Genomic DNA, 25,622 nt, shown 5'->3' on the forward strand with positions numbered 1-25,622 from the left:
TGGGCCAGTTTTGGGGCGATTCCACCTCAATGGAAAGTATAAGAGAAATGCTAAACTCACAAAATCGCTTTTGTAGCGATTGCGTTTTTAAAAATAAATACATTGTATTTATTATTTTCCGAGTCAAAGAGTTCACTTCCCGACTTGCGTCAGGGAGTGAATTAAAAAAACGCTCGGGAAAAGCACATAGAAATGCTATTTGCACAAAAACGAACCGCCCACCTGAGCACCGGGAGGAGAAAAAACACACTCCTCCAATAACGGCCAACGCAAATGGCCACGCGAGCGGAATGCAATGTGAACAAGGCCTAAAGGTTATTATGCTGTTGCTCATCTTTTAGAGCAGAGAGGAAGTTCAGTTCCGCTTTAACTTGCCGACCACTCCACGCCAATTGGCGTGAACACGGCGGCAGCCCCAGGACCGCTCCACAGCGATTGGCGTGAACAGCCTTCTATGGGGCTAGCAGGGGAGTACGCTCCGCCTTCAGTCTCCTAACTCCAATCGCCGCTTGGAGACTGTTAGACGGTGAAACACCGGGGACGAGAAACGCCGATCGCGACGATCTCCGTACTGCCACCACCGAACCGGACGTCACAGGACGACGCGACTTCCTGGCCGCCCCAATGCCACCTGCCGTCCGTCTCAAAGGCTAGGGAAAAGAGGTGAGTTTTTAGCCTTTTTTTCAAGCTGTCCAGAGAAGGAGCCTCTCGTACTGATTGTGGAAGTGAGTTCCATAGAGTAGGGGCTGCATAGGATAAGGCCCGAGCACCAAATGTTAAGTGTATCCTGGGAATAATCAGCTTCATCTTGTTGGCAGAGCGGAGGGTGCGTGGAGGGGCATAAAGTTCCAATAGACCCGCTATGTATTTGGGTCCCATATGGTTTAGAGCAGTGGTCCTCAAACTAAGGCCCGTGGGCCAAATGCGGCCCCCCAAGGCTTTTACACTGCCCCCCCACTCTCAAAATCTATTACTTATAGATGTGGTCCACTGCATCTTTAAATACCTGCGACCCACATATAGAATAGCAGTGCTGGCACCACCCATCCATATGGGTCCAAGTGGACTGCAGGTTGTCACCTGGGTATGCTTCACTGTCTGTAGCAAAGAGGGTCTCTTCAGGTGCCACATGAATGGCTGCTCCTCCGGAGGAGGAGTTCTCCTCTGTGTTGCAGGACATACTATCTGCACATGCTGTGTTGGGGGGCATTCTATCGGATTTGGTTAAATGGGAGACATAAGGGCTGCACATGTGAACAGGTAATAGTTTACACTACCTAGGCTCAATGTAATGTTTTCTACATTTTATGTATACTCCGGCCCCCCAGTTGTCTAAAGTATCTTGACCCGGCCCTCGAATGAAAAAGTTTGGGGACCCCTGGTTTAGATCCTTGAATGTCAGCAGGCAGAGCTTAAAATTGATTCTCCATTTTACTGTAGCAGACAGGTTTTTCTGACAAATCTGACAAGGTTAGCTGTATGCTTGTTCCTGTTGTGATTTAGACTTCACTGCTGCCGAACAGACCAGCAGGGTTGCCAGGCAACTGGTGGTATTTAAAAGGAAATTAATATGGCAGCCTTCATATACTTCTTGTTTGAGGTTCCCTTTAAAAGGAGTGGTCCGCGTTAATTATAAACAAAATTCTACTTACCTGTGGCAAATTCTACTTACTTCCTCCAGCCACTAGCAGCAGTTCTGGGCCCGCGCCACAGCTCTACGCTCCCAGCTGGTGACCCGGGGTCGCCTCCATTGTAGAAGACGACCTCGCTAGGTCATCCTCTAAGGCCCCGTTCACACTGCACGCGTTTCCAGCCGCGTTTTGGAAACGCGTGCAGGTGGCCGACACGCACAACATCAGACATTGCATAGAGTGCAATGTCTGATGTTCACACTGCATGCGTTCCGGACCTGTGCGGTCCGGGAACGCATGCTGCACGCATTTTTTGTAAAAACGCATGGCTGTCCCATTCACTTTTCAGTGATGGGATCAGCCACGCAACGCATACGAACGCGGATGGCGTGCGTCCGCATGCGTTGCGGTCCGCGTTCTGCAGTCTGAACGGGGCCTAATGCGCCTGCGCCACTGTCAACCATGCTGACGTCCTCTGGAGTGTACTGCGCAGGTGCAGTAGTTCTGTGTCCGCGCAGAAAACTCCAGACGACGTCAGCTCGCCTGAGAGGGGCTCTCGTGCAGGCGCAGCAGATGCACGTTGGCATCTACACCGGAGAGGACCCCAGGCCAGCGGATGAAAGCGGAGCTGCGGCGAGAGACATCGGCTGCCAGGGGCTGGAGGAAGCTAATCTAAAGGATAACGGAGGCGAAGAAGATTGCTAGAAGGGGGGGGGGGGGAATGTATAGGGAGCTGTCCTCATGCCCACGGCTCCCCCGTTCACCTATGCCCCCCTCCGTTGTCTTGTAAGAGCCATCAGAAGCTGCTTCAGGGTCAGAAGCAATGCGCAATCACTAGGCCCAGTGGTGCGCATCAATTATACGTCACAACTCGTAGTGTGCATATGCAGAGTGCTCATGGCCAGGGGAGCGCTATCAATGGTGCACGCCACTGGGCCTAGCGTTTGCACACTGCTGCTGACCCGGAAGCAGACTCTGATGGTTCTTACTAAAGAACAGAGGGTGAAAGAGGTGACGGGGGGAGCCGTGGGCAAGTGGACTCTTCCTTCCTGCCCCCTTCCCCCCCAACTATTTTCTTTGTCTAGGTTATCCTTTAAGAAAAAATATTAATGTCAAAGGGCGCCAGATATTGACTCAGAGAAAGTATGTGGATCACTTATTCTGACTCTGCTTGACTTTGCTGGATACATGCTTTTTCCAGGTCTGTATTGAAGGCAAAAAAATAAGCATGACTCCAAAAAGTCAGCAGTTGGTTTCTGCAGGTGAAGGTTTTTACAGTAGGTAAGGTTTATTACAGTATATAGTGAGAGCCATGATCACTTGCCAAAATGTAGTACCATTCCTGGTCTCGCAGTAGACAAATCCAAAATGACTCATAAAACTCAGACCTAGCTCTTAACAGGTTTTCTTTATACCTTATTTTTTACTTTGCTCTTCACTTCTTTTACCAGAAAAAGTAGCAATGCTTTTGTGCCACTTTGTCTGAAGTCTAAAGAATGAGAAGGAAGTTAGTTTTATTACACAGAGGTGATTGAGAGTTCACTACAAAAGTGGAATACCAGACGAATTACATTTGCTTAGATTCCATCTCCCTGCATACATGGCAACGTTTTGAAGTATGAAAAGACATGAGGTCAAGAGCGCCTGTCAGAAGCTTTTCTGCGCCTCGCCGGTTATTTTGTAAATGCCGGAGTTTATCATTTTAACTAAAATAATGTAAAATATTGACAGCAGCAAGAAAAAATCATTAAAGAGCAGAGAGACATTGGCGCTTAACACAGAGCTGGGTTTATGCAATACACTGCCCAGCGATGGGCAGATTTCCCCCTACATACCCACTATCCTCTGGGCTGACTTACTACAGACATAGTACACAAGTCATGAAAGAATTAATAAGTGCTTGTGAGCACCAATCAAGTGCCAGGAGCAAAACAATGCACACAGCTTTAAAAGCTTGCTCACCCTCCTAGACCGGTCACTTAGTAAAGGAAATAGGGGACGATGCTATTACTCTCACAATTTTCATATTTGATGCAGCTGTTCCATATACATTCCCTTTGCAACCATAAACCACATGTTATTTCTTCTTTAGCACAGAGCAAATCACCTGACCATACCCACCCTCCCAGGAAAGCACAGGAGGAGGTAGGTGGGGTAAGCTCTGGAAGCACTCTGAGCTCCTCACCATCTCTTGTGGGTGATGATGGGATGGAGGGGAGGTGCTTTAGTTTAGACAGCTCACTAGCTGCTGTTTAGTGCACCCAGGCTGCAACTGGCATTTATACAGGAAGCCAGCACTTTTGTGTATGTATGCTTTTATTGCAATACTGACAATTGTGTCATAATGCCATGATTTATTTCTTAATAGTTCTGTGCTATGTCATTTATCTTCTGACCCAAGGCACCTCAGGGACATTTCACAGGACTATTTGCTCCTTTCTATAATGTCTTGAAACATATTGATTTGGGCTACTAGCTCATTTCCTGAACTAAGAGATGCAAAGCGGAAGCAATTCTGGCAGCATAGAGGCTACAGTGGTTAGCAGTTGTGCCCTGTAGCTCTAGGATCTGGGGTTCAATGCAGGGACACTATAGGCATAGCCTTTGTATGTTCTTTTGGTATTTGAGGATTGTCCACCAAATGCAAATTTCCTCCAACATCCCCAGAACACAAAAGTTACCCCATTATTCCCTAAATTAATTACAGAACATTGCAGGGACAGCTTGTGAGCCCCTTGGAGAAAAAGTGAGTGATGTGAATTGCAACAGTACATTCCTTAAAACACTAGTGGCAATACATAAATACTTGAAATAATAATAAAGCAATGACAAAATAATCCAATTTGCTGCAATGCCCAGATCCCCGTGGAGTGAAGTCATGATGATTTTTGGGAAACACAATTACACAGTTGTCGCTCTCTCTTACCTTGTCCTTCCGGCGTCTCACCAAAGGGGTTTACTTCAACCTGAGTGGCATCGACTTTCAAGAAGAGCTCGTAAAGTTTCTTAATTTGATCGGCCGCCTGTGTTTCATTAAACACAAACACAATTACCGCTCAGGGAAAGGATGAGACTTATATATGAAATATAAAATCCTTCCATGACACTCTAAAAAGAATCACAAATGAGGACTTAAAGGAGAGGAAAACAGAGGATAAATTGTACCAAATGAACTAATGCAAACTTATAAAAGAGTCATCAATACGGAGCAAGGATGGCTGAACTGAATATTAGTTCAGTAGCGATTAAGGCTCTGTAAAATATTATCGCCGATTGCCTGCAAGCCTTAATTAAACACAACATATCTTTGAGAAGTATATTTTGCTAATCACTTATAAACTAATTCTGCATAGTACTTTTTGCAAGTTGCACAAATAAATACTTTTGTTTTTTAATGGGCAGATTTAGGCCCGGTTCACATTAGCGGTTGCTATCCGGAATCGCCGTGCCGGAGCCGTGCCGGAGCCGGACCGCATGCGGACCGGACGAAACGGACGCACGGCATAGCAATGAAAGTCTATGCGACCGTTCACATGCGTCCGTTTCGTCCGGACCGGATCCGGACTCCGGCGTCCGTTCCAACATGCGCTATTTTTTGGTCCGGCTGGTCCGGCTGACGTATCCGGACCGGAGCCGGAATGTTGCATCCGGCCAATAGAAACCAATGAGAACCGGAGAGCGCACAACACACTGGCTATAAAAAACGGATGTTATACCACACTTCCTATGCTGACTCTATGGTATGGTGGCCATTTTGGATGGGGACCACATGGCACCAGCGTTCACAGAGTGGAGCAGCAGTGACTTCATGCTGGAGCTCTTTGGCAGCAACATGTCTGACGATATGTCTGATAACGAGGGGGTGAGGCCCTACACATCAGAAGACCTCATCCTACAGGTGCAGCAGGTACCAGCCCTGTGGGACAAGGGGGATGCGGACCACAGCAACATCATATGTTATGTTGACTAGAAGTTTTTGGTATGTTGACTAGAAGTTTTTGGGGGGGCTTGTGGTTAGCTTGTGATGTATTCCACTTTTGCTATGGATTTGTGTCACCCACGTGTTGCCCACCCACCCGTGGCCCACCCACCTGTACCCACCTGTACCCTGTGATGTATCCCACCCACCTGTGATGTATCCCAACCACCTGTACCCCACCTGTGATGTATCCCACCCACCTGTGATGTATCCCACCCACCTGTACCCCACCTGTGATGTATCCCACCCACCTGTGATGTATCCCACCCACCTGTACCCCACCGGTGATGTATCCCACCCACCTGTGATGTATCCCACCCACCTGTGATGTATCCCACCCACCTGTACCCCACCTGTGATGTATCCCACCCACCTGTGATGTATCCCACCCACCTGTACCCCACCTGTGATGTATCCCACCCACCTGTGATGTATCCCACCCACCTGTACCCCACCTGTGATGTATCCCACCCACCTGTGATGTATCCCACCCACCTGTACCCCACCTGTGATGTATCCCACCCACCTGTGATGTATCCCACCCACCTGTGATGTATCCCACCCACCTGTACCCCACATGTGATGTATCCCACCCACCTGTGATGTATCCCACCCACCTGTAATGTATCCCACCCACCTGTACCCCACCTGTGATGTATCCCACCCACCTGTGATGTATCCCACCCACCTGTGATGTATCCCACCCACCTGTGATGTATCCCACCCACCTGTACCCCACCTGTGATGTATCCCACCCACCTGTGATGTATCCCACCCACCTGTACCCCACCTGTGATGTATCCCACCCACCTGTGATGTATCCCACCCACCTGTGATGTATCCCACCCACCTGTACCCCACCTGTGATGTATCCCACCCACCTGTACTCCACCTGTGATGTATCCCACCCACCTGTGATGTATCCCACCCACCTGTACCCCACCTGTGATGTATCCCACCCACCTGTGATGTATCCCACCCACCTGTACCCCACCTGTGATGTATCCCACCCACCTGTGATGTATCCCACCCACCTGTACCCCACCTGTGATGTATCCCACCCACCTGTGATGTATCCCACCCACCTGTGATGTATCCCACCCACCTGTGATGTATCCCACCCACCTGTACCCCACCTGTGATGTATCCCACCCACCTGTGATGTATCCCACCCACCTGTACCCCACCTGTGATGTATCCCACCCACCTGTACCTAACCTGTGATGTATCCCACCCACCTGTACCCCACCTGTGATGTCTCCCACCCACCTGTGATGTCTCCCACCCACCTGCGATGTACCCCACCTGTGCACATAAAACATACACAATGACCAATTATTAAACATCAATTTATTGTAAAAAATTTTAAGACATTTAAAATCACTTAAAAACTTGAAACTCCAAAATAAACACATTTCAACAAAACATATTAAAAACCAAACATTCACCCTCGTCCTGGTGGTGTGGTAAAATAAAGTCTCAGTTGGTCCCTGTTCCGCAGTGACACTACCCTTGGCCTGGTTGCATACCTCCGCAGGGGCATTAGTGGAAGCACATTCGGGGGTTCCGGAGTCTCTCTTTCCTCCTGCCGCACAAAGTTGTGGAGGATGCATGCTGCCTTCACCACGACAACTGCGTTGCCCGGTTTCAGCAGCATGGGCGTGTGGAACACCCTCCACTTTGACACCAGGATCCCAAATGTGCACTCCACCATTCTCCTTGCACGGCTCAACCGAGCATTGAAGTGTAGCTGGCTGGCATCAAGTCCCCTGTCTGGGTACGGACGCATTACATGGTCGGACAGGGCGAAGGCCTCGTCCCCCACAAACACATAGGGGTAGGCCGGTGCCCTTGTCCCAGGCCAGGGTCTGTCACGGGGGAGACGCAGTCTGCCTTCCTCCATCAGCCGGCAAAGGGTCGTACGCTGGAAAATTCCAGAGTCATTGGAACTACCGTACGACCCCACGTCCACGTACACAAACTTGTAGTCCGCATCTGCCACTGCCATTAGAACAATGCTAAAGTATTTTTTATAGTTGAAATAATGGCTGCCACTCCCCACGGGTTTCTGAAGCCGGATGTGTTTCCCATCCAGTGCGCCAACACAATTAGGAAACTTGCACTCGGTCCAGAAGCCCTGGGCGATCTCCTCCCATTTCGTGGTGTCTGGCACAGGCATGTATCTGGCCCTCAGTCGCGTCCAAAGGATCCTCGAAGTCCTCACGACGATGCCTGCCACCGTGCTCTTCCCAATACGAAATGTGACATGTAGCGATGTATATGTTTGTCCAGTTGCGATGTACCTACAAGAGAAATAATCGAAATCAATTTTTCATGTCGTTACAGGAGAAAGGTTCAAGACAAGGTGGCGCAATATACGTGATGCATACGTGAAATGGCTACGGAAGAAAAAACTTGCCGAACGAAGTGGCAGTGGCGGGGGAAAGCGACAAAAAGACTACCAATTTGCCAAGCAATTGTCTTTCATCAATGCAAGCCTGGAACCTAGACTGTAAGTACCACTACTGTGGGCAGGAACTGAGAGCTAATTTTAGCAGACAACTACCATGACTTCGGCCATGTATTGCTATAAACTGGCCTCAATTCCCATGGCTAGCGAACTTTTCTCACAAGCTTTATCAAATGTTTGGTAGAAACGGTTGATAAAGTGTTTGCTAGCTCTGTGAATTGACGCCACATGCTGTTTGGCACACCAATAAATATTGTTTTTATCTACAGGACTGAAGACAATTTGGAGCAAGAGGAACCGACCCAGGAGGCACGGTTCAGCAGTGAGGAGAGCTTGGTGGATGATGACGTCGCCGATGTAACCTATTGCCCCGAGGAGAGGAGTAGGAGGAGGGAGTCCTTAGCTATCCCAGCTCTCTCCTTTGATGATGACTTGGTAGAAGAGAGCTTGGATGTTGAGGTTGCAGGACCGAGTGTGGAAGAAGCTGCACCTCCACAATCGACCGCTATGGAAGATCCAGGGGAACAAGAACAAAGTGAGGAGCACCGAGAGACTCAGCACAACCAGCGCGCAGGGCAACCCCGACACAGGCCAGACGACGGGAAGATGCTGCCACACCACCAGTGAGGACCACCCCACCAGTGAGGCGTCGAGGTACCCTCCCCCCAACAAGGAGAGAGACAGAGTCCGAGATGTCCGGGGCTGTCTCCGGACTTCTCGGGATTCTTCAGAGCCACCAAACTCTCATAACCCGGCAGTTGCAAGATGAGGACAGGGGCCATATCATGGAGCAGTACAAGTCCCACATCACTTCACTGCAATGTGAGCTCGACGCTGTACATGGGCACTACAGGGACGAGCTTAAAATGATGCATGAGATGCACAGAGGAGAAATCGACCAACTGCGTGCGCAGCATCATCAGTCGGTGGGCCAGCTGCAGAACATGATGCAGCAAATGCATCAACAAAGCAAGGAACTACTGAAATTGCAGGCACACCCGTGTTTTCACACTGTGATGTCTCTAATACCATATTTGGAAAAGGTGCCTTCCCAAAACATGATGGCGTGCCATTCCACTTTGCTGGAGGTGATCAAACAACACATGGACACGCCATTATTGCAACCACCAATTTTTAGACCCCCACAACCAACAGCGGTGCCCACCTGGCAATCATCACAGATGTACACCGGCTACAGAGGCAGTCAATATGGGCCACCGCTGTCAGGGTCCAGCTCATCCACGACCAGCACCCAAGAGAGTCCAGATTTCCAGGCAGCAACTCCCACCTTTTCTAGTAGTGGTGCCGATCCAATTTGAAAAAAAAAGTCAAATTGTTCCTGGACATGCTCCTCTGAATACCTCCGATCCTCGGAGGAAGGATACCATCCCAGGGCTTTTTAGCCCAACCTTTTCCCTGCCCCATCTCCTTCAACCAAGGTTCAGAGGTGTTCAGATGACCATGTCAGGGAACTTTTGTTTTTGCTGGACTTGAACTTTAGGGCCTGGTGTCCCTGAAAGACACTACCTGGGTCACAACCTTGTGCCTGTTGCACTGCACCTGTAGTCCTGCACCTGTGCCTTTGATTCCTCTTGTTCCTTACTTTGTTGTTCCTAATCACTTGCACAAGACCCTTGGAGCCACGGGTGAAGGACACCTTCACTGGTCGGTGAGAGGCCTAGCCTTTTAACTGACCTGTGTCCTTCATCCATGGCTCAGAGGGTCATGTGCCAGTGGTTAGGTTTTTAAAGCACTTCAATTTTAGGGCCTGGTGTCCCCGAAAGACACTACCTGGGTCACAACCTTGTGCCTGTTGCACTGCACCTGTAGTCATGCACCTCTGCCATCGGTTCCTCTTGCTCCTCACTTTGTTCTTGTTCCTAACCACTTGCACAAGACCCTTTGAACCATGGATGAAGGACACCTTGACTGGTCGGTGAGAGGCCTAGCCTTTTCACTGACCTGTGTCCTTCATCCATGGCTCAGAGGGTCCTGTGCCAGTGGTTAGGTTTTAGAAGCACTAAAAATTTAGGGCCTGGTGTCCCCGAAAGACACTACCTGTAGTCCTACTCCTCTGCCATCGGTTCCTCTTGCTCCTCACTTTGTTCTTGTTCCTAATCACTTGCACAAGACCCTTGAAACCATGGATGAAGGACACCTACACTGGTCGGTGAGAGGCCTAGCCTTTTCACTGACCTGTGTCCTTCATCCATAGCTCAGAGGGTCATGTGCCAGTGGTTAGGTTTTTAAAGCACTTCAATTTTAGGGCCTGGTGTCCCCGAAAGACACTACCTGGGTCACAACCTTGTGCCTGTTGCACTGCACCTGTAGTCATGCACCTCTGCCATCGGTTCCTCTTGCTCCTCACTTTGTTCTTGTTCCTAACCACTTGCACAAGACCCTTTGAACCATGGATGAAGGACACCTTGACTGGTCGGTGAGAGGCCTAGCCTTTTCACTGACCTGTGTCCTTCATCCATGGCTCAGAGGGTCCTGTGCCAGTGGTTAGGTTTTAGAAGCACTAAAAATTTAGGGCCTGGTGTCCCCGAAAGACACTACCTGTAGTCCTGCTCCTCTGCCATCGGTTCCTCTTGCTCCTCACTTTGTTCTTGTTCCTAATCACTTGCACAAGACCCTTGAAACCATGGATGAAGGACACCTACACTGGTCGGTGAGAGGCCTAGCCTTTTCACTGACCTGTGTCCTTCATCCATGGCTCAGAGGGTCCTGTGCCAGTGGTTAGTTTTTTGAAGCACTTCAATATTAGGGACTGGTGTCCCCGAAAGACACTTGGGCAGCTATGCCCTGCAACTCTTCCAGCACAAAGTTGGTGGTTGGTGTTCCTTAAAACTGACCGGGCTATACCATAGATATGTTATTTTTTGTCTTCCATGTTGGAAGAATGTTTCCATGTTGGAAAGTGGTTGTTTTTGCAATAAAAAAATTTGTTTTTACATACCTCAGTGTGATGAGTAGTTGTTCTTGTGGTGTGACTGCTCTCCTGAACGTGGTATCCTTCTTCCTAAGGTCATCCTTCACCATCTCCAAAAGGGTATCAAACCTGTCAGGAGATGGAAAGGAAGAAGCTGTAAAGTATGTTGTGGGACAAGGTGTTGGGTGGAGGATGGGGGAGGTGTGTTTACAGAGGTTTGGGAGTGTTGTGGAGGGTGGGGGTGTAGTGTATAGCTAGGTATACAGAGGTGTGGGGGTCAGGGTGGTGTGTTTAGCTAGGTATACAGGGATGAGGTGTTGTGGGGGTGAGGGTGGGGTGTTTAGGGATGGTGGGGGTTGGTGTATTTAGGCCTAGATACTTACAGGAGAATAGACATCCGAGTGTAGCTGTAGAACTTCTGTGGGTGTCGTCTGAGGTCCCAGTAGAGGGCCTGGAACTCTCCCTTCCTCTGCCTCCTGGCTAGTAGAGGGTGCACCCACCATCTCCTGCGAGGAGCACGCCTTCTCCCCACATAGTAGTAGGTAAACAACAGGAAGGAGAGAATTCCCAGGTAATAAGCGTAAAAAATGACTGGATCCATGGTCCCAACTGCTGTCTCTGTATCCAAGGATGGTCTCCACACGTCCAGCTGTCTCCAACAATGACCCCAGAACTTCTGCTGACCTCCCAGAACCCCAGGTATTTATACAGGTTGTTATCTCTTTAAGAATCCGGATCCGGACCGCAACCGTGTTCATACCGCATGGAAACCGTATGCAACCGGACCGGATCCGGACTGGAACCGTACGGGTCAGGTCCGATCCGGCTCCGGTGCGGTCCGGACATCCGGTGCGGTTTTTGCAAAACCGCAAGTGTGAACGGGGCCTAACCGCTTTAGGACCAGAGCAATTTTCACCTATCAGTGCTGCTCCCATTCAATTGTCATTAACCTGCCTGGCGTTCTGATTCTGAGAACGTATTTTGCACATTTTTTTTTTAATTTATAATGTAGCTAGCCTAGCGCTATCTACATGAGTCCCCCCTCCCTGCGGCGTCCCTCCCACCCCTCGATCCCCGCCGGCGCAATCACCCGTCCGGAAATCCCGTTCAGAACGGGATTTCCAGGAGGGCTTCCCCCGTCGCCATGACGACGCACGTCGTGACGTCACAGAGGGACCCGATCCACCCCTCAGCGCTGCCTGGCACTGATTGGCCAGGCAGCGCACAGGGTCTCGCCTGGGGGGCCCTGCATTGCGGCGGGTAGCCGTGGAGGCGATCGGGTGAGGCATGCAGCAAGCAAAGTGCTTGCTGCGTGTTTTAAAATAAAATTATTCAAATTGGCCCAGCGGGGCCTGAGGGGTGACCTCCGGCGTCTTTGGACGAGCCTAGCTCGTCCAGAACGCTAGGGAGGTTAAAGAGAAACTCCGGCCAAGAATTGAACTTTATCCCAATCAGTAGCTGATACCCCATTTTACATGAGAAATCTTTTCCATTTCACAAACAGAGCATCAGGGGGCTCTGTATGACTGATATGGTGGTGAAACCCCTCCCACAAGAAACTCTGGGGATCGTGGTACCCCTGGCAGTTTCCTGTCTGTGAACCTTGTTACGTTGTGGGAAATAGCAGTTTACAGCTGTTTCCAACTGCTAAAAAAGCATGCAGCAGCTATATCACCTGCCAACAGTAAAAATGTCACCATGTAATAAATGTCAGAATGTAAATCAGGGATTTAAAAGATTATACAATGGGCAAACACTGACTAAATCATTTATACATAATTATTGTAAAAATGAAGCACTTTTTTATTACATTATTTTCACTGGAGTTCCTCTAACTTAATTACCGTATTTTTCGGAATATAAGACGCACTTTTTCTCCCCCAAAAGAGGGGGGGAAAAGTCAGTGCGTCTTATATTCCAAAGGATAAAAAAAATTGCCCAAAAATGTCACCTGGTCGATCTCGGCGGCAGCAGCATTGGCAGCCTGTCAGCTTGCAGAGGTGCATGATGCGATCAGCATCGGGCACTGCGGGCAGCCAGTGTGACTGCTGCGTGTGTGGTCCACACTTTCCCCGCAAAGTAGGCGGCAGTGACGGTAGCAGTAGTGAACATACTTCACCTCAACCTTGGAACCCGCGGTGATCAGCAGCTGTTCCGGTATCCTTTGTGTCCCTGGCATCCGCTCCCCCTGCGAAGTAATTACCGGTAAGCGGTGGCAGCAGCTGCGGGCATCCCTCACCTCATCCTCGGAGCCCGCGAGATCAGCCGCACGTCTCTCTCTCTCTTTCCCTCAAGTGCCGGTACTTCCTGGTCGCGTCATTACAGATGCGACCAATGACGCGACCGGCACTTGAGGGAAAGAGAGAGAGAGAGACGTGCGGCTGATCTCGCGGGCTCCGAGGATGAGGTGAGGGATGCCCGCAGCTGCTGCCACCACTTACCGGTAATTACTTTGCGGAGGGAGCGGACGCCAGGGACACAAAGGATACCGGAACAGCTGCTGATCACCGCGGGCATCAGGTCAGGTAAGTGATAACAACTGTGCCCGGGGAAAGCCACAAAAGGGGACTTGAGGAGGCCACAAGGGGAGACTGGAGGGGAACACCAAGGGGGATGGGGTAGGCCATAAAAGGGACACGGACAGGACACAAGGGGCCACAAGAGGCAGACACAATGGCAACAGGGGGAAGCCACAAAGGGGGCAGGATGGGGCCACAATGGGGGGGGGGGGGGCAGGAGGGCAAACAGAGGAGTATACAAGGGGGACTTGAGGAGGCCACAAGGGTAAACAGGAGGTGGACACCAAGGGGGGCAGGGGTAGGCCAGAAGGGGGCACAGAAGGAGGACACAATGGTGAAAGGAGGAGGCCACAAGGGGGGGGGGGGGCAAGAGGAGGCCACAAGGGGGGGCAGGAGGTGCACAGCAAGGGGGACAGGAGAAGGATGCCCAAGGGGACAAAATAATTGGGGGGGGGGAGAACATCTACAAGACACCCTTGGACTATAGATGCACCAGGTTTAATATTTTTTTTTTCTGCTTTTTGCCCTCTAAACCTAGGTGCGTCTTATAGTCCAGAGCGTCTTATATTCCGAAAAATACGGTACTAATTATCACACCTACAGTGCTACCCATAATTATTCATACCCCTGGCAAATTTTGACTTATGCTGGTAATACACGGCAGCTTCTTCCTTATCAATCGAGTCGCTGATGGCTCGATTGATAATATCTGACGTGTCCTATTTCCATGGTGGATCGATTCTGCACTTGATCCCCGCAGGCGGACAATAGAAAAAAAACGAGCGGCAGATAAGAAGCACCCGCAGGGACGAGAGCGGAAATCGATCCACGCGGACGAGCGGGGACACGCTGGCATCGAGCCAGCGGCTCGATTCCGACGCATAAACGCACCATGTATCCCCAGCATTAAAGTTACTTTTATTCAACCAGCAAGTAATTTTTGATGGGAAATGACATAGGTGTCTCCCAAAAGAAAATAAAACAATATACAAAAGGCATTATTGTGAAAAAAAACAAAACACATTTCTCAGTTTTTATTTAAATTTGAGCAAAAGCGTCCAGTTCAAAATTATTCATACCCTTCACAAACTGTCACAGTCTGTGGGAAAATCCAAAGTTCTATACTATTCCATGTAGTCCAAGCTGTTCTAAAGCATCCTAATTTCCCTGATTAATTGGGAACAGCTGTTTTAATCAACTCAGCAGGTGAAAAACAGCAGCTCTCCGCAGTTGGTTTGTGGACAGTCACGGCTAAGACAAAGGAGCTCAGTAACTCAGTGAGGATCTGCGGCAGCGCATTGTGGCTGCTCACAAGTCAGGAAAGGGCTACAAGGACATTTCTAAATGTTTTCACGTTCCAGTGGCTACAGTGCTAAGTATTATTAAAAAATACAAGCTGGTCTGCACTCTGGAAAATCTCAGAGGACGTGGTTGGAAGCCAAAAATGACACCTGTGCTGGCCAGGAGGATAGTAAGAGAGGTGATAAAGAATCCAAGGATCACCACCAAGGCCATCCTGGTGAATCTGGGATCTGCTGGTGGCAATGTCTCAAGGCAGAAAATCCAACGGACACTGCACACCGCTGGGTTTCACTGATGCAGACCAAGGAGGACACCACTTCTCCAGATAAGGCAAACAAAAGCTCGCTTGGGATTTGCAAATGCTCATCTGGACAAAGAAGAGGACTTCTGGTCTTCTGTGAAAAAAAAAAAAATTAATTGTTTGGTCACAATGAGGTTTCCTTCATTTGGCGTAAAAAAGGAGGAGCCTTCAACCCAAAGAACACCATGCCAACTGTCAAACATGGTAGTAGAAACCTAATGCTTTGGGGTAGAGGACTGCAGCAGGTCAGGTACCCGCGGGTTACCCGCAATGCGGGTCGGGTGTGGGTACCCGAATTGCGGGTACTGCGGGTGCGAGTAGAGAGTTGCGGGTGCGGGTAGCGGTTCTGCGGGTTGTGGGTAGTCAAAACAAGCATAAGATAATTCTGTAACTTTTGCCTTCTGAAAATCTGTGATGAATGCTGGCACTAGAATACTTTCTTGCTGGCTTGTTTACTGCTTCTCATCTTTAATTCCAGCAGACTCCTTCCTCCTCTCAAGCTGACACCTCCCCTCCCCCCATACTAGTGCATATAACTGGGAACATGCCAGTGTGAGATTAAAGATGTGTTTTTTATAGATGGCCAGAAATCACTGGGGCATGCTCTGTTAGAGGAAAAGGTGTCATAGGAAAGCTCTGTCTGTTAGAGACTGGGGATATTTGAAAGGACAAGAGCTAGATAATGTTCTGGCATGTTCTCTAAAGCTGGAGAGAGGAGGCAGGGCAGCACATGGCAGGCAGAGAAGCACATGCCACATGTGACAAGATCTGCTGACACAGTGTAGCTGCATCCACAGCCATCTAGCACACACAGGTATGCGTTTGCTGCATATGACAAGAATAATTAAATACAAGATTTTATTATCATACAGATGCAAGACAATGGGGCAGATTTATTAAACACAAGTGCATGCAAAATGGAGGGACATTTGATGTGTGTGCTGTTTTTTTATTTTCTTTTGGTTTTGATAAATTTGCTCCAGTTAACTTTGATTCTGATTGGTAAGCCAGCGCTGCGTAATATGTTGGCGCTTTATAAATACAATAAATAAAAATAAAAAAGTCCTGAGTAGGCGTGCATATACAGTATATTTGTTCTCCCTGCTTAAAAGCCTTGTTGTACTTTTATGCAATCCTGATTTTCTTAATGAATTACCATTTATTTTACTGTTGAGCTACTGTAATAAAGAAAAGATAATGTAGGCTGTATATACACATTCAATTTGGATTGGCCAATTATCTTTCAATTTTACATCTCCCATGTAGTATGAGAGATTACTTACTCAATTTGCTCATAGTCGTTACAGCCGCACGACGCAAAGCAATCGTACACTCGTATCCACATTGTTACAAGACAAAATAATTTTGGCACATAACAATATTCTTCTCAAGCCTACACATTTTTGCACAGGAAGATCTGCCAAGCACCTTCATTCAGCCGTAGCTCATCATTAACAAATAAAGGTTCTAACAGAAGTAATTGCACTTTGGGTGCATACACACACACACAATTTTTATTGGCCAATTTTGATTGGCCCTCATACTACATGGAGGATCAAGATTGTGTGTATATGCACTCTTAAATCTGAAAATTATTTATATTAGCCTGGACGCAGCGTCTATGCCTTGCAACTCATACCTGCAGTGGTGAAAGGGTCACCCTGGCCACCACAATGCATGCATGGAGATGTATTACATTAATGTGCCTACATCTCCTGTGATTACATTAATGTACTACATCTCCCAGTGTGCATTGCAGTGGCCAGGAGGACAGGACACTTCCACTAGATGTAGTGTAGATGGGGGCAGCCTACAGCATACAGGGACAGGGATATGGGTGCTTTGCTCTGCTATTTGTTGTTTGAGCAGGACTGTTACTTCTAGGTTTTTAATCGATTTAGATAAGAGTAAAAAAGAAAAAATATTTAAAACACTTCTTTGGTTTTGTTTTGGTTTGTGTATAAAAAAAGGTTTTATTTACTTTATAGCTCCCCAATATTGCTTTAAATGTGTACTGTAGAAGAAAATGGAAAACGCGGGTCTGCGGGTGCGGGTCGGGTATCAAATTCAGCTGAAAGCGGGTTGCGGGTCGGGTGTGGATAGCAAATCTGCGGGTCGGGTATGAAAAATTAGACCCGCGCAGGCCTCTACTTCGGGGTTGTTTTTTGAGCCAGGAAACCTAATCACAGTAAATGGCACCGTGAAAAAAAAGAGTAATACATGAGGATTCTTAACATCATCAGGTAGTCTGCAGAGAAACTTTGCCTTGGCCACCAATGGACATTTCAGCATGACTATGACCCAAAACACACCAAAAGTGGTGAAGAAATGGTTAGCAGACAACAATATTAATGTGGAGACATGCAAAAAGCTGGTCTGCAATTAGAGGAAGCATTTGATTGCTGTAATAGCTAATAAAAGGCTTTTCTATTGATTATCAAGAATTGTATGAATCATTTTGGACTGGATACATTTTGCTCAAATGTAAATGAAAGCTAAGAAATGTTTTTTTCCCACAATAATTTCTCTTGTACGTCATCTTATTATCTTTTGGGAGACACCTATGTCATTTCCCGTCAAAAAATTACTTACTGGTTGAATAAAAGTAACTTTAAGTCAAAATTTGCCAGAGGTATGAATAATTATGGGCAGCACTGTAAATGATCTATATCCAGTTCGGCCTATCTGGACGAGCTTCCTCGTCCAGATAGGCACTGCTGCTGCCGCCGCCTCGTGCGCGCGATCGGGCGCGCCCCCGCGCGCGCTCCCGCTGCCCGCCGCTAGCCCCCCGATCAGTGAATGGGAATATAATTCCCATTCACCGATCTATCTTCCCCGCAGAAATACCGACGCTTTCTCTCCAGAGAGCGTGGTATTTCTGCCCCCAGGAAACATTTCCCCTACTTTTAAGTTCCTAGATGCGAAATCGTTCGCATCTAGGACTTTTTTCACTGTGGCCATCTTGTGGCCGAATAGTAAACTGCACCACAATTCATTTTTAATTAAAAAAAATATATATTTTACATTTAAAATTAACAGTTTCCCTCCCACACCAAAAATTACCCACATACACTTTTTTTATTAAAAATAAAAATAAAAAATACAATTAAAAAAAAAAAAAAAACAACATAAATAGTTACCCAAGGGTCTGAACTTTTTAAATATGCATGTCAAGAGAATATGTTATTATATTATTTAAAATTATAAGCTTATAAATAGTGATGGACGCAAATTGAAAAAATGCACCTTTATTTCTAAATGAAATATCGGCACCATAAATTGTGATAGGGACATCGTTTAAATGGTGTAATAAGCGGGACAGATGGGCAAATAAAATACATGAGTTTTAATTACGCTAGCGTATATTAATTTCAAACTATAATGGCCAAAAACTGAGAAATAATGATTTTTTTTCATTTCTTTCTTAATCTTCCTGTTAAAATAGATTTAGAAAAAAATAATTCTTAGCAAAATGTAGCACCCAAAGAAAGCCTAATTAGTGGCGGAAAAAACAAGATATAGATCAATTCATTGTGATGAGTAGCAATAAAGTTATAGGCGAATGAATGGGAGGTGAACGTTGCTCGGATGCATGAGATTTTCGGACTGCGGTGCTGAACCGGTTAAATTGGTTTTTCAGGACAAATTAGGATTTTAGTGTGCGATAATTTTGTCTAGTAATTACCTTATTTTCTATGTATGTTAAAGGGAAAAAAATAGAAAAAACATACTATTTCTCCATTTACATCCATTATAGCTTTGCAATAAACAGTGCTAACTTTAAGTTAAACCCACAAATGTATTTGCTTATCCAGTCTGGTTATTACAACATTTAGATTATGTACCTAGTACAATGTATGGTGACAATATTGTATTTGGAAATAAAGGTCTTTTTTCTTTCTCATTGTACTCGATCGATAATTACAAGACCTTATTTGCAAAAATAATAGTTCTATACCCTCATGGCATAAATATTTAAAAAGCCAAGTTCCTAAGTAATAATATGTTTTTTCTTTTATAGTCTCACTTTGTTTTCATTTTACAAAACTTACATTTACAAAACTTTTATTTTGGTACAGAATATGTGAAAATGTAATTACTTTTGATTCAGTTTGTGACTAAAAAGAATACACAAGACATGGGCCTCAACCCTAAAACTCTCGAAACACTATTCTACTGCTTATCACAGTTGAAATGTTACCACATACAGCAGGGGTCTTAAACTCGCGGCCCTCGGTACAATATTTTGTGGCCCGCGCCGGCAAAAGCGACACGGAAGCAAACTATTTTACCTTATAGTTCGCTTCAGTGCTCCCAAGCAATCTGCCTTATCCCCACCGCTAAACGCAGAGCCCCCAAATCCCCCGGGAAAACATCCACGACTGCGCGGAGGGGCAGAGCTTCCAGCTGTAGCTCTGCCCCTCCTGATGTCAACAGCCGCACGGATCGCCGCCTCTCCCCACCCCTCTCTGTGAAGGAAGAGTGAGAGGGGCGGGTAGAGGTGGCGATCCTCTGCGATTGACATCAGGAGGGGCGGAGCTGAAGCTGAAAGCTCTGCCCCTTCCAGGAAATGCCGGCAGATTACCCCCCGGGCGATTTGGGGGCTCTGAAGCCCTCGTTTTGCGGCGGGGACACGGCGGATTACTTGTAATGGGAGCACTGAAGCGAAATATAAGGTAGGACACTTCATGTTCAGAAGAAGTAATTAAAACTGTTAATAATGACATTTGAGGACTTTATTTGTGAAATCCCTTATGCGGCCCAGCCTCATCCTGACTTTGCCTCCTGCGGCCCCAAGGTAAATTGAGTTTGAGACCCCTGACATACAGTATGTCTCTTGTAGTTTTGCTAAAACTTTCCCAAGTTTGATCATAAGTTTGAATAGGACTTTTTATGTTACTACACTGGACAAAATATATACGTCCAGTTGTCATTAAGTGGTTAAAGTGTATCTCGGGGTAAGTCAAAATGTATTGTGTAGTGAAAAAAAAAAAAAATCTTATTTTCACATCTTCAAAAAGGCTTGGGATACATTATGTGAAGTTTTTCATCCATCAATGCAATAAAAACTTCAAACAAAAATCAGTTAAAACCTAGCATTCAATAAACCAAATGGGCTATAGACCTCTACATAGCTCTGCTTAGTATCAATCAGTATAATGCTAGCCAAGGTTGTGTTTTGATTGGTTTTCCCCAAAAAATTCTGCTGAAATCTTACTGAAATTAAGTGGTGCAAGATGGTAAAAACAACATCTTTCCAGATCCATTTCATATTTGGGATACAATGAATGTTGGCAGATTTGGGTGAATGTCGCATACTATATAGTATCATGATGCGTACAGTCTTTAGTTCAAAACCCTTCAAAAGCTACAGTGGTGTGCAGTGGAGTTCCAGCCCTTGAAGGCATCTTTAGTGTCAGCCTGCAACACTTCTTATGGGCAGAGCCGGATTAAGGCTAAATGGGGCCCTAAGCAAAGTAACTAATTTTGTCATAATAGAATCAGAAGATGCAGCTGCACAGCAACATGCCGCACACACCGGGGCAGCCGAGCTACTGGTTGCTATGGGCAACAGCCCGCTTTCCTCTGTGGGTGCACAATGCAGGGAATAGCAGCGGCAAAATGCAGAGTGAGAGATGAATGGCTGGGACATTTGCACTCAGGGTCTGGGGCACCCCTGTGAAGAGGGCGCCAGATATCACAGCAGCAGCACTTTCCCCCTGCATCTCCAGCCTGGCAATAGCAGAAAGCTCTGGACACTGCCAAACCGGAAGCCGTTCCCCAGACAGAATTACATAACCACCCCCACCACCGAACAACCGATTTCCTCCCAAACTAGACAGCCACCATGCAGCCTCCACCCCAGTGAATACAATAGTCCAGCAGAGAAGGCAGCCGTAGCAGGGGAGAATGACAGCACCAGATGACTCACATTCATCTATTGCGATCCAAGCAATAGAGGTCCAGTCATCCGGAGCCCATCTGTCTCCTCTAGAGTGCTGCCGCTCTGTTACTACTACTATTACTACTTCCTACTTCCTGTCTGATCTGAGAATCAGGAAGTTCAGAACGAGCGGCTGCACTGTAGAAGTAATTAATTACATCCTCACACCTACCAGCATGAGGTTTGTAATTATATCCCCCTGGGTTCCTTATATTTCATTGCATTGTGCTGAATTGAGCTGCCGACTTTGGAGAAAAGTCGTCCTGTGTAATACAATGTAACTATGGAAAAATGCATATCATTTTGAAGCTCTCTTTCTCCTCTTTCCAATGATAGATAAACTGCCACCCTACGCCTTTTAGTTTTCGATATTTTCGCGATCGAAATTGCCATGGCCGCGATTTTGATTGCGAAAATAGTGAAAACTAAAAGGCGTAGGGTGGCAGTTTAAAGAGGAGAAAGAGAGCTTTAAAATGATATGCATCTTTCCATAGTTACTGCACTGCTCAGAGTCCCTTTAACCATTATACCATCCAGCCACCGCTGACAGGATGGCGAGGGCTGGTTTATGGATATGGAAAGATGCATATCATTTTGAAGCTCTCTTTTTCCTCTTTCCAATGATAGATAAACTGCCACCCTATGCCTTTTAGTTTTCGCTATTTTCGCGATCGAAATTGCAGTGAAATAGCAAAAACTAAAAGGCGTAGGGTAGCAGTTTATATATCATTGGAAAGAGAGCTTTCAAATGATATGCATCTTTCCATAGTTACTGCACTGCTCAGAGTCCCTTTAACCATTATACCATCCAGCCACCGCTGACAGGCGACGGCTGGTTTATGTGCTGATGGACCCCCTTTGACTCTGAATGGGGCCCCAAGCGACTGCTTTTGTTGCCTGGTCGGTAATCCGGCCCTGCTTAGGGGCATGGGAAAGGTAAGAAGATAATGGGCTGTAAATCAAGACCACTCAACTTACCACCCTTAGTCTTACCATAAGGGGTGGGACACAGCCAGCAGCCATCTTGGAAGACCTGTCAGAAAATCTTTATTGCTTTCACCATGACTTTGGGGTAGAAAAGACTAGCAAAGCAACATAGAGGAGAGGTATGCCATTTTCTCCTTATAAGTAGATCTCTGTATCTAGGCCTTAGAAATATTTACATTTTAATTTTGGGAAATGTGGGAATTTGTTTTAGGATTAAAGTGCTGCCGGTGCTCCCACTGGGGAGATTCTGCCATACCTATGTCTAGCCATAAACTTTTTGCTATTTATTTTTGCAAAGATGGATTGGGAAAGTTATTTTTTATACTATTGGCCATGGCCTCAGCTAGAGAAGGGGGCCTTACATCTTCAATTTACTACGCTTTAGTGCACTAAAAATTGCTCATTAGTAATCCTTAGTATTCCTCTCAAATGTCTGCTGCTTCTCTTTTCCCTCTTGACAAAATTGTCTTGGTTGTATTTTCGTGAAATAAGAACACAATCTTTAGTATGTCAGTGGTTTATGTAATTAAGTACTATATGCAATTTGTGCAGTGGTAGTAGCTTGATTATATTATTCCTGGGCAGATGCTTCTTCCTGCTGGAATGGTCTCCTCCTCTGGGTCTGTTGTTGGGACTAGGAGATCTGAAAGGCCAGCTGATCAATGTTGGTATGTGAAATCCGTGCCGACCTTTGCCCTGAGTGACCTGATCGGTTGTTTAGGGCGCTACAACATTCTACTCAGAAAGGATTGCTGGAAACCGCTACTAAGACCTGCCCCCAATTTGCCAGGAAGCTCCACCTATAAACCCAAATTATTTCCATGCTGTAGAATCTGGAAGAGGCGAGTTACATCACCCCTCTACTGCATGGAGAGCGGGCCCTCTCGCTCACCACAAATCAACTGGCTGCTCTCTGGCTACCTACGGGGGGGCTCTCTGGTTACCTATTCTGGGGGGTTCTCTGGCTACATATACTAGTGGGGCCTCGTTGGTCACCTATACTAGGTAAGCTCTCTGGCTACTTACTGGGGGGAGCTCTCTGTCTACCAACACAGGAAGGGGGGGTTGTCTGGCTACCTACATTGGAGGGCCCTTTGCTACCTATCCTGGGGGGTTCTCTGGTTACGGATAACGCAACTACAAGTAGGGCCGCCTGTGCCCAGCATTAGCAAGCACCTGGCAGGTGGAAAGGAGCAGCTGACAGACGGTTAGTTTACCGCCTTTAGCTGCTTGTGGAAAAGAGGACTCAAGTTTAGTGATTTACAAAGATATGTAAAGGATAAGATGGAGATTAGTACATATGTCCTTTTCTTTCCTTGATCCTTCGCTATGTGGTATATATATGACAACCATGTTAGGGGTTTGCTACATGTCCTGTCAGAACAGAGCTGTTTGGAGCTCCTATATATTTGAGATCTATAAAAGGCATATTGTTTTATTTCTCAGCTGAGGTGTGGTTGCATGGCACCTACAGTATAAAGCTTCCTATCCTCTCCTGACAGCTGCAACAGTTTCAGTGTCACAGAGGACAAACTGAGAAAAATTGTATAAAGAAGTCATTTTCCAATATAGCAAGCTTTCAATAGCTTCCAATGCATCAGCAAGCCAGTAATAAGCCGAAGCCTAACTATCCCTGTAATATCAAACCAAAAAATGACAGCCATTACTGACATGATAAAAATAAACTTTCTTTACACGGCTCAGTAATAAAGCCGCTATATTGGAGATATATTAAATCAGCCATTAGATGAACAATACACAGTGTCAGTATACTGCTACTTGGCTGTTTATGAACAATGAAAATTTGTATTTCAGTATTCATATTCCCAAAGTGGAAACATAAAAATAAAGAAAAAAAATGAATAGCAGACGCAGAAGAGCAGGAGCAGAGATTGGGGGAGAGAGAATCTCAGTGGCAGATGCACCTGTCCCTTGGAATTTATCATCCAACTGCTCTCTGATTTCCAGTGTTTAAGCTTGACTTGTTGGGTGCAATAACACTTACGTTATTGATGTTCTGTGCTTTAAATGCACTCTTGACACGAGATAACAGACCTTGACTGTGGATGGACCACCTAACAAGGCTGCTTCATTAAGATACTATACAGCGCCGTTGTTTGATCTGTTTGGTGTATACAGCAGCTGAGTGCTAGCATTAAAGCCAAGTACCGTATATACTCGAATACAAGTCAACCCCAAAATTCGATCCCCTTAAGCTGGTATGTTTCAAAGTCTCAAGTATAAGTCAGCCTAGGAAAGTTGATGGCTGCAAGTGGGGACTAGGAGGGGTTACTGGACTGGACTGCACTTGGGGTCCAGGAGAAGTAACGTCTGCACTTGGGGAACAGGAAAGGTTAATGGCTGTAGTGCATAAAGTACTGCAGCCATTAACCCCTCCTGGTCCCCAGGTGCTGCTTCAGCTTTTCACTGTTCAACTCATTTTGTTCTGCACTGTGATGCTCAAGCACATTACTGTAATGGGACCAGAAAAAAATACACAATTACTGACTGCTGAATTTTGATGTTATAGCACATAATAATGTGAGGGCTGCCATTTTGAAATGAGACTAGAGAAGGAAGTTCCATTTTAGAAGGCTTTTTAAAAACAACCATTCATGGACATTTTTTCCACACATCACCTTTACCCCCTACCTAAAAGTTACGGTACATGCAGCCTCCCAATATAACCCAGCATTCTGCTGGCAATCTCTTTATGCACCCTAGTTCTCTCGTCCCATGCTGGCTTACAGCATCTCACATATGCAGATACATGTTGAACTACGGGCAGTTTTCCCTACAAACCTCCCCTCCCCAGCCGCCATGGTGTCCGCTTCTCTCCCAGTATTCAGTGCATGCAGTGTACCAGAGCTGACATACGTTACCTAATCCACCTCTGCGCGCCGTGTCCTTTGATCTCCTCCTCTCTCACGCCAGCGAGCATACTATAGTATCTCTCCATCTTCCAGTACTATATGACTCCCAATGTCACATGGTACTGGAAGCGGGAGAAACGCTATAGTATGCTCGCTGGCATGAACGAAGAGGAGATCAAAGGACACGGCGCGCAGAGGTGGATTAGGTAACGTATGTCAGCTCTGGTACACTGCATGCACTGAACACACGGGGAGAGAAGCGGCCACCTGGGAAGAGAGAGGCGGGCACCATGGTGGCTGGGAAGGGAGGGGAGGTTTGTAGGGAAACTTTTTATACTTATTAGAAGGAGGAGGAGGGAGGGAGAGCTAGAAAGGGGGCAGTGCAGTATAGAGTAATTAGGAGAAAGGGACACCCGTCCCCCACTATAAGTTAGGAAATTTAGGTCTGACTCTGCTATAAGTCGAACTATATCCCCCCCCCCCACACACACACTTTTACACTGTGAGTCAGTCCTAAATTTATAGTCGGGTTTATATGTTACCCATGGCCAGATGGATCAGGGATCTCTGCCGAACGATGGTTCCCTTATCCATCTCATGGCCTTAGTAAGGAGTGGATTCAGGGGTGGATGGTACCATTATTGTCCTTACTGTTCATCATTGCATATACCGATATCTGTATAA

General features: G+C 46.7%; 1 protein-coding gene across 1 annotated transcript in view; it reads right to left on the reverse strand.

The window, feature by feature from the left end:
- SUCLG2 (succinate-CoA ligase GDP-forming subunit beta) overlaps nt 1-25,622 on the reverse strand; it is a 317,157-nt gene that overhangs the window by 197,545 nt on the left and 93,990 nt on the right. Inside the window, exon 7 of the mRNA XM_068253828.1 lies at nt 4,558-4,654. Coding sequence (XP_068109929.1) covers nt 4,558-4,654 — 97 coding nt within the window. The remainder of the gene's footprint in view (nt 1-4,557; nt 4,655-25,622) is intronic.

Source organism: Hyperolius riggenbachi, chromosome 9 (genome assembly GCF_040937935.1).
Source record: "Hyperolius riggenbachi isolate aHypRig1 chromosome 9, aHypRig1.pri, whole genome shotgun sequence".
In the NCBI taxonomy this organism is placed as follows: domain Eukaryota; kingdom Metazoa; phylum Chordata; class Amphibia; order Anura; family Hyperoliidae; genus Hyperolius; species Hyperolius riggenbachi.